At 51.4% G+C, this 10,036-nt stretch overlaps 1 protein-coding gene across 1 annotated transcript in view; it reads left to right on the top strand.

The window, feature by feature from the left end:
- Positions 1-10,036, top strand: part of LOC149427739 (mitochondrial disaggregase-like) — a gene marked incomplete at its 3' end in the record, with an annotated part of 120,526 nt that overhangs the window by 11,574 nt on the left and 98,916 nt on the right. Inside the window, exon 4 of the mRNA XM_089667717.1 lies at positions 8,079-8,182. Within this exon, the coding sequence (XP_089523843.1) occupies positions 8,079-8,182 (104 nt within the window). The remainder of the gene's footprint in view (positions 1-8,078; positions 8,183-10,036) is intronic.

Here is a 10,036-nt window from a genome sequence, read left to right as displayed (position 1 = left end):
GGTGTGTATGCACCCCCCCTTCAACAGTGTAGTATGGACACTTCTTCAGAGGTCACTGAGATGCTTTCATTGCACTTGACCTGAGTTCCTCTTTGGAGAAAGATTAGTATTTGCACCATGAGGGCCTCTGAGTTACTTTGGATCAGACGTTTGCTGAGCTGTTCCTAAATTGGAGCTGACACCTAAAAGCCATATAGTCTGATCATCTCCCCATCATCTCATGTCCAGGTTTCACCATTTTATTGATAGTTTTGGGCACGTTCTTTGTCCACCTAGCTCTTGACCGTCTACCCACTCTTCTACTGTCTACTTTTTCAAACACAAGGGATTTTCTAAAGGAGTTTGTTGGCCTTTTATTAAGTTTAAGATGAGGTTTGTGCTGGGTCATCTAAACCTTCAGTGAAAGTTCAGGCTTGGTGAAGGATACATTTGTTTTCCTTCTCAGCAGTCCACAGTATGTGCAGATGTCATCTGTCACAGTAATCCTTCCTGTGGTCCGGAACTAGTTGTACCCCCCCAGCGTGGCTGGTGGCACTTCCAGGTTTCACCTGGAGCATTGGCACCGTGACGAGTCAAGTGACGATTCTTCTGATTCTGGATCTCCAGTGTCTTCAGCGACTCCTGGATCTCCAGTGTCTTCAGCGACTCCTGGATCTCCAGTGTCTTCAGCGACTCTTGGATCTCCAGTGTCTTCAGCGACTCTTGGATCTCCAGTGTCTTCAGCGACTCTTGGATCTCCAGTGTCTTCAGCGACTCTTGGATCTCCAGTGTCTTCAGCGACTCTTGGATCTCCAGTGTCTTCAGCGACTCTTGGATCTCCAGTGTCTTCAGCGACTCTTGGATCTCCAGTGTCTTCAGCGACTCTTGGATCTCCAGTGTCTTCAGCGACTCTTGGATCTCCAGTGTCTTCAGCGACTCTTGGATCTCCAGTGTCTTCAGCGACTCTTGGATCTCCAGTGTCTTCAGCGACTCTTGGATCTCCAGTGTCTCCAGCGGCTCCTGGATCTCCAGTGGCTCCTGGATCTCCAGCGACTTCTGGATTTCCAGTGTCTCCAGTGACTCCTGGATCTCCAGCGTTTCCAGCGACTCCTGGATCTCAAGTGACTCCTGGATCTTCCGTGTCTCTGGTGACTTCTGGATCTTCTTTGACTTCTGGATCTTCTGTGACTCCTGGATCTTTATTGACTTCTGGATCTCCACTGTTTCCAGTGACTCCTGGATCTCCAGCATCTCCAGTGACTTCTGGATCTCCACTGCTTCCAGTGACTCCTGGATCTCCAGCATCTCCAGTGACTTCTGGATCTTCAGTGACTTCTGGATCTCCATTGACTCCTGGATCTCCAGTGACTCCTGGATCTCCAGTGTTACCGGTGACTCCTGGATCTCCAGTGACTCCTGGATCTCCTGCGTCTCCAGTGACTCCTGGATCTCCTGCGTCTCCAGTGACTCCTGGACCTCCCACATCTCCAGTGACTCCTGGACCTCCTGTGTCTCCGGATTCTCCAGTGACTTCTCTAGTGAGTTCCCTACTTTTGTGTCACCCAGTGACCCCAGAGCATCCTTTGCCACCCAGTAAGCCCAGAACCACCTGTCTCGCCTTACAGCACCACCTGACTTTCATTGACCCCCAAAGCATCCTGGGGCTTCAGTGCAACCTGAGCACCTCTGTGTGACCCGTGGATTTCCACTCAGTGTCAGGTACACTCATCTCCTGTCTCTCTCATTGGATACGGACCCCTGTTCATGACATTATCGACACTATATTCATGACATCCTGCATCTTTAGCTTTGATGTCTTTTTATTCATTCATGTATTTTTAAATTGCAAACATATTTAAACATATCACACTTTGTTGATTGCAGAGAACCAATCACATCAGTCCTTGTTACCATAGCTCATAGCGTGTTGCATCACAATAGTTTTTTTTTGGACGGAGATATCTTAAAGAGACTCTTAGCCAGAGCTAGTACAAACCATCCAGTGCTTCTGGGCATAGGGGTGCATGCGATCTCCTCCCAAAATGTTATGCCTTTGCCTAGTACCCTGGTGCCCAACCTTTGATGCAGAGGCTGCATGCGGCCCTTTGGCATTTTTTGTATGGCCCTCGTGGCCTCATTACCCTGTTAATAGCAATGATTTCTAGCAGTCTCATGTAATATGTCTGCAGTCTATGACTATCTCCTGAAGCATATCTCCAGTCCCCAACAACTGCAATAGCATGTCCACAGGCTCTGACCATCTCTCGTATGAGGTCCACAGGCTCTGACCATCTCCCATATGAGGTCCACAAGCTCTGACCATCTCCCATATGAGGTCCACAGGCTCTGACCATCTCCCATATGAGGTCCACAGGCTCTGACCATCTCCCATATGAGGTCCACAGGCTCTGACCATCTCCCATATGAGGTCCACAAGCTCTGACCATCTCCCGTATGAGGTCCACAGGCTCTGACCATCTCCCAGTATGAGGTCCACAGGCTCTGACCATCTCCCAGTATGAGGTCCACAGGCTCTGACCATCTCCCGGTATGAGGTCCACAGGCTCTGACCATCTCCCGGTATGAGGTCCACAGGCTCTGACCATCTCCCGGTATGAGGTCCACAGGCTCTGACCATCTCCCGGTATGAGGTCCACAGGCTCTGACTATATCCTTTAGCGTGTCTCTTACACTGAATATTCACTGAATTTTATGGCGTTTCTTTGGTGATTTCAGGGACCACACTTGAAGCCCCTCATAGCAAGAAAGTTGACCACCACTGGCCTAGTGGCTACACACCAGGCCTGAACTATGCCATGTTAGGGGGACTCCTCATCAAATTGGAGCTCACATGGGGTCGGGAACACAAGGTGACTCGGGTGGGCTTTAAAGATCCTTCAGACCCTTCCTTGAATGGCTAAAGTCACATTCTCTTTAACCTACCAATACGTTGACTAATAAGAGCAGACCCATACATACTCCATGCAGATAATACTCTGGGTGGAATTTTTTTTTTAATTAATGCGACTAATGTTCCAAAAGGGCATTTGGAGAAAACGTAGGCTCTGATTGGTGAACTAAATATTTTCTTCGTTATAAGCATGCCCCTCAGTCTGAATATCTGCATGTATGGTGCCTGTGTGGTGATACAAAAAGTTGGGCACACCATACATTTAAGAGTTTTTCATGTTTTTATGTTTATATTTTTGTGAAGCCATTATGAGGTTCAGTTACTAGCAGTGCTTAGAGGAGTTCCCCTTTAAAAAGATTTGAGGTTCCCAGGGTGATCAGCCATACCTTCTGCCAAAGCTCACAAGAGCCCCCCCTGGAAGTGTTTGCCGTCCCTCCCGACCAAACTCAACCTGTTGTACTGAAGGAAATCCAATTTCTCGGCAAAGCATCGGTGACTTTTGATGTTTTCCTTCAAGTCGCAAGTTCATAAGTGACAAAAAGGAGGCAAATGACTTAGGACAACACAGGATTAAGGCCCCTGGCAGACAATAGGTGGGATATCCGCTCTTTGGGGCGGCACGGCCCGGATCCCCCACATGCGCCAAGTTCGTGTGTGGCGCAAGGGTTTGACAAGGCTCCGTGACAAACTCAATGCCGCAAAGTCCCCCCTTCAAGGTCGTCTCCTTAAGAGGCTTTCTACAGCCCGATGTTTGTTTAACTTTCATGTTCCTGATACTGTGTCCAGCGGCTGAGAGGGGAGGACAATGGCCGATCGCCTGACCGTGAAGGTTGTTGACTTTGGCTGGTGGTCACCGGAGCGGAACGGAGGAGAAAAGGACCGTGGCGAAGAGAGACGACCTCCACACAAGTGTCACCTCTCTCTACGTCCCCCAGCCAGGACGAGTCAATACTGTCCTAGGAGCACCAAGGTGTGAAGATTCCGCCCGAGGAAATGAATATAAAGATCTATACAAATCCTGTTACTTCCTTTCTGATGTCAGTTTGAAAATACTAAACACATTTATTGACGAAGAATGGAGGATCTCCAGCACGTTCCTCGTTTTTATGGGGGGGAGGGTTGGTTAGGCGTGATTTGTAGTGATTGATCTGAAACTGTTGAGGCAATTTGCAAAGGTAATAATGGAGCATTTTCACTTAGATAGCATTTTTTTCCCTACTTACGTGAAAAGGCGAAGCGTATTTTGCAGACAACTTTTTGAATTTTCAAAGGCGTCCTGCTGCCTCGTTTTCCGTCAAGATGCCACCACCCTAAATTGGCGTAACGATCTAGTTTCAAAAATGGGAAGCTGGAGGTGGAACTTTCGTTAGTGGAATTCCAGTCTAGAATTAACGAAGCCTAAAGAGGATCTTCAGTCTCTAGAAAACAAATACTGTAGCTGCTGACTTTTTTTAATAAAAGGTCACTTACCTGTCCAGGGATCCAGCGCTGTCCTCATCCGGGCCAGTTCTTCACCTTTCTTCGGGGTCCCTGGTGCCGGCATGTTTAGTGTTGGAAGCCTTGCAGCTTCCCACTGCGCATACGTGAGTCGCGTTCCACTTTGTGAATGGTCTGGCTGCCTCTTGGGACCTGTGACTTGTCCCAAGACGTTGAAGGCCTAGGGATTCCAGCAGAAGTAAGAGTAGGTACCTTCCAAAACTGGGTACCTGCTCCCGGTGACATCAGCCATAGGCTTACTATGGGGCATCTGTTGTCGGCTGTCCTTGTTCTCCCCTGAAGCCGACCGCTGGGAGCCGATCATGTGACCAGACCAGAGCGCCCTGAAAATAAGTCTAGGTGCACACCTATGCAGGTTGCGTTTCTGCATTGCGTTTTTTTCTTGTTGCTAGGCAGATTTTAAACGCAAAACACATCAAAAACGCAATACATGCTTTTCTGCAGCATATGAGATCCACAGGCTCTGACCATCTCCCGTATGAGGTCCGCAGGCTCTGACCAGCTCCCGTATGAGGTCCGCAGGCTCTGACCATCTCCCGTATGAGGTCCACAGGCTCTGACCATCTCCCGGTATGAGGTCCACAGGCTCTGACCATCTCCCGGTATGAGGTCCACAGGCTCTGGTCATCTCCTGTATGAGGTCCACAGGTTCTGTCCATCTCCCGTGTGAGGTCCACAGGCTCTGACCATCTCCCGTGTGAGGTTCACAGGCTCTGACCATCTCCCGTGTGAGGTCCACAGGCTCTGACCATCTCCCGTGTGAGGTCCACAGGCTCTGACCATCTCCCGTGTGAGGTCCACAGGCTCTGACCATCTCCCGTGTGAGGTCCACAGGCTCTGACCATCTCCCGTGTGAGGTCCACAGGCTCTGACCATCTCCCGTGTGAGGTCCACAGGCTCTGACCATCTCCCGTGTGAGGTCCACAGGCTCTGACCATCTCCCGTGTGAGGTCCACAGGCTCTGACCATCTCCCGTGTGAGGTCCAGAGGCTCTGACCATCTCCCGTGTGAGGTCCAGAGGCTCTGACCATCTCCCGTGTGAGGTCCAGAAGCTCTGACCATCTCCCGTGTGAGGTCCAGAGGCTCTGACCATCTCCCGTGTGAGGTCCACAGGCTCTGACCATCTCCCGTGTGAGGTCCACAGGCTCTGACCATCTCCCGTGTGAGGTCCACAGGCTCTGACCATCTCGTGTGTGAGGTCCACAGGCTCTGACCATCTCGTGTGTGAGGTCCACAGGCTCTGACCATCTCGTGTGTGAGGTCCACAGGCTCTGACCATCTCGTGTGTGAGGTCCACAGGCTCTGACCATCTCGGGTGTGAGGTCCACAGGCTCTGACCATCTCCCGTGTGAGGTCCACAGGCTCTGACCATCTCCCGTGTGAGGTCCACAGGCTCTGACCATCTCCCGTGTGAGGTCCACAGGCTCTGACCATCTCCCGTGTGAGGTCCACAGGCTCTGACCATCTCCCGTGTGAGGTCCACAGGCTCTGACCATCTCCCGTGTGAGGTCCACAGGCTCTGACCATCTCCCGTGTGAGGTCCACAGGCTCTGACCATCTCCCGTGTGAGGTCCACAGGCTCTGACCATCTCCCGTGTGAGGTCCACAGGCTCTGACCATCTCCCGTGTGAGGTCCACAGGCTCTGACCATCTCCCGTGTGAGGTCCACAGGCTCTGACCATCTCCCGTGTGAGGTCCACAGGCTCTGACCATCTCCCGTGTGAGGTCCACAGGCTCTGACCATCTCCCGTGTGAGGTCCACAGGCTCTGACCATCTCCCGTGTGAGGTCCACAGGCTCTGACCATCTCCCGTGTGAGGTCCACAGGCTCTGACCATCTCCCGTGTGAGGTCCACAGGCTCTGACCATCTCCCGTGTGAGGTCCACAGGCTCTGACCATCTCCCGTGTGAGGTCCACAGGCTCTGACCATCTCCCGTGTGAGGTCCACAGGCTCTGACCATCTCCCGTGTGAGGTCCACAGGCTCTGACCATCTCCCGTGTGAGGTCCACAGGCTCTGACCATCTCCCGTGTGAGGTCCACAGGCTCTGACCATCTCCCGTGTGAGGTCCACAGGCTCTGACCATCTCCCGTGTGAGGTCCACAGGCTCTGACCATCTCCCGTGTGAGGTCCACAGGCTCTGACCATCTCCCGTGTGAGGTCCACAGGCTCTGACCATCTCCCGTGTGAGGTCCACAGGCTCTGACCATCTCCCGTGTGAGGTCCACAGGCTCTGACCATCTCCCGTATGAGGTCCACAGGCTCTGACCATCTCCTGTGTGAGGTCCACAGTCCCTTACTATATCCTTTAGCATATTTGCTGTCTCTGACACTGAATATTCACTGACCAGACCAGAGCGCCCGGAGAATAAGTTTAGGTGCACACCTATGCAGGTTGCGTTTCTGCATTGCATTTTTGCACTTGTGTTTTTGATGCGCTTTGTGGGGTTTTTTTTTTTTGTTGTTGCTAGCCAGATTTTAAAAAACTCATCAAAAACGCAATACATGATTTTCTGCAGCATTCCCCTTGAAGTCTATAGAACCAAAAACGCCCCCCCCCATCCCTGGCCTTCCCTTCAGTCTTGCAGAGCTGTAGCGGCTCCTCTCCTGGACTGAAACGGCTTCCTCTGATGTCACTGCACACTGTGAGCTTCTCACAATGTGCATTAGAAGCTGAAGCAAGTCAGAGCCCGCCCCTTTTCCTGGCTGGAGGAAGTACAGCATCATTTAACCCTCTACTGTCTCTGGCCCCGCCCCGTAACTAAAACGAATAAAGCTCGCAGTACTGGGGGTCAGTGGCTGGCGTCTTCATTTTTCCTCTGCCGGCCCACCGATGACGTCCTCATCTTGCGCCTACACCGTACAGCATTTCCTGTCCTAGGATGACAACACTCGCCCTTGTACCATATATATAGAGGAGCAGCGCTGTCACCCTAGGACAGGACTACAACACACTTCCCTTTGTTATGGAGAGGAGGAGGTGTTCCGTAGTCCTGTCCTAGTGTGACAACACTGCTTCTCTATAGTCTCAGTGAGAGTTGTCACCCTTGGACAGGAAGTGTTACCGGCAGGGTCCCCAGATAAAGAGGGGGGGGGGGGAAACCTGAAAAAAGAAAACTAATGCAGTCACCTGGACTGGCAAACTGCATTATATTTGGTCAAAGTCCATAAGTGGCTTCCAGTGGGTGAATGGACCCCCAACCTGTAGACACGTCCGACCAGCACCGTACGTTTACATGACCCAGCAAGGAAGGTGTTAAAAGCAGCCCTGAGCGTCCCTTCACCGCAGCCCTCGCGGGGTTGATTGGAGGGGGGGGGGGGGGGGCTATCGCCTGAAGCCAGCGGTCACGCATTGGCCTCCCTATGTGGCAGGGATCTTGGTTGAGCGACCCCAGCTGCCGGCAAGGTGTCGCAGCCATCGAGCAGCTCATGCACTGACCTTTTCTTCGGCCTGTTGTGTCCCCCCCCCCCCCCCCCCCGCTATGAATGGATAATAGCGGGAGGGGATCAATAACCTCCGACATCCGCTAACCATCTAATCCCCCCCCCCCTCGGGATGGATCCGGATTCAATCCCGTACCGTCCTGCAGAATAATCGTCTCCATTTTTATTTGTGAGATTTCAGTTTTGCTGAGAATTGCAGAGAAATGTTTGATCCGGAAATGATTTGGTGTCTCGTTGTGTCCACACAGCATCGTCAAGTCCTTGCTGCGAGCCGGCGCCGACCCCAACCTCGGAGACGCGTTTTCCAGCGTGCAGGAGACGGCCAAGGAGAAGAACATGCACTCACTGGAAGGTACCCGGTCCTCTTCATTCACATTTACGGTGTCCCCTTCCCTTATTTAGAATATAGATCCCCAAAACGCATGTAAACGCTTTAAACCCCAAAAAGTGTGATAATCCTATTAGAATAGACTTCCTATCCCAAATACATAAATAATCAGAGAGCTAATCAATCAAAAACCACAAGTCCCAATATCTACATGAGAAAATAGTCCTTCAAAAACATAAAATCATTCAAAAAGTTTCAAACGAAAAACCTCCAAGTAGAAAACAGCTTCCAGAGTGACTTGTGAAACCAAAAACCTCCAAAAGAAAGAAAACTCACCTAGTGCATTACCTTTATCAGCTTGAATACATTCACTCCGTAACGCATGTGATTGACACAGAAACCTCTCCTGATCACTATTATAGTAAGTGAACGACTGGGGAAACGTGAAACAATCTTGTGACAAATAAAAAAAAAAAAAACTCTGAAAAACTGTGTCCACTTCTACAGTGTGCCGATTACCCGCCTGCCGACCGCAGATAGATAAATGACGGCTACACTGCGGCCGGCCAGTTCTGGGAGGGCGTCATATGACGTCCTCCCAGAACGCACTCTCCTGCGCGCACCCGTCGATCTCCGTGATCGCTGTGTCCTACGGACTCAGCTGATCACGTGATGTGGTAAAAGACCAATCACAGCGACCTTTTACCACGTGATTAGCCGTGTCCAATGACACGCTGATCACCGGGAAATGCAAGTGCCGGTTCTGGATGCACTCTCCTCACACTGTCAGATCGTGAGGAAAGTGCTGCCGAGAACCGGCAGTTGTCAGAGGAGGGATCAGCACCGATTATCAGGGCACTGATGATCAGTGCCCTGATGATCGGTGCCCAGCAGTGCCACCCACCAGTTCCGCCCACCTGTGCCTAGCAGTGCCACCCACCTGTGCCCACCAGTGCCACCCACCAGTGCCCATCAGTGCAGCCCAGCAGTGCTGCCAGTCAGTGCTGCCAGTCAGTGCCCAGTGGTTGGGCCAGTCAGTGCCCAGCAGTTGTGCCAGTCAATGCCTAGCAGTGCCACTAGTCAGTGCCCAGCAGTGATGCCAGTCAGTGCCACCTATCAGTGCCACCTATTAATGCCGTCTATCCGTGACACCTCATTAGTGCTGCCTATCACTGCCGCCTATCTGTGCCACCTCATTAGTGCTGCCTATCAGTTCCCATCAGTGCTGCCTATCAGTGCCGCCTATTAGTGCCCATCAGTGCTGCCTCATCAACGTACATCAGTGAAGGAGAAAAATTACCTGTTTGAAAAATTTTATAATAGAAACAAACAAATTTTTTTTTTTCAAATTTTTTGCACTTTTTTTGTTTATAGTGCAAAAAATAAAGTGCCCAGCGGTGATTAAATATCACCAAAAGAAAGCTCTATTTGTGAGAAAAAAATTATAAACATTTCATATGGGTACAATGTTGCATGACCGCGCAATTGTCAATCAAAGTGTGACAGCGCTGAAAGCTGGAAATTGGCCTGGGCAGGAAGGGGGTAGAAGTGCTCTGTAGGCAGGAAGGGGGTAGAGTGTCCTGTAGGCAGGAAGGGGGTAGAAGTGTCCTGTAGGCAGGAAGGGGGTAGAAGTGTCCTGTAGGCAGGAAGGGGGTAGAAGTGTCCTGTAGGCAGGAAGGGGGTAGAAGTGCCCTGTAGGCAGGAAGGGGGTAGAAGTGCCCTGTAGGCAGGAAGGGGGTAGAAGTGCCCGGTAGGCAGGAAGGGGGTAGAAGTGCCCGGTAGGCAGGAAGGGGGTAGAAGTGCCAGGTAGGCAGGAAGGGGGTAGAAGTGCCCTGTAGGCAGGAAGGGGGTAGAAGTGCCCTGTAGGCAGGAAGGGGG

The sequence above is a fragment of the Staurois parvus genome, unplaced genomic scaffold (genome assembly GCF_062004578.1).
Source record: "Staurois parvus isolate SC_StPar_1 unplaced genomic scaffold, SC_StPar_1.0 ptg003532l, whole genome shotgun sequence".
In the NCBI taxonomy this organism is placed as follows: domain Eukaryota; kingdom Metazoa; phylum Chordata; class Amphibia; order Anura; family Ranidae; genus Staurois; species Staurois parvus.
The sequence above is the reverse complement of the archived record's forward strand: the minus strand, read 5'-3'. Positions and strand labels throughout refer to the sequence as shown.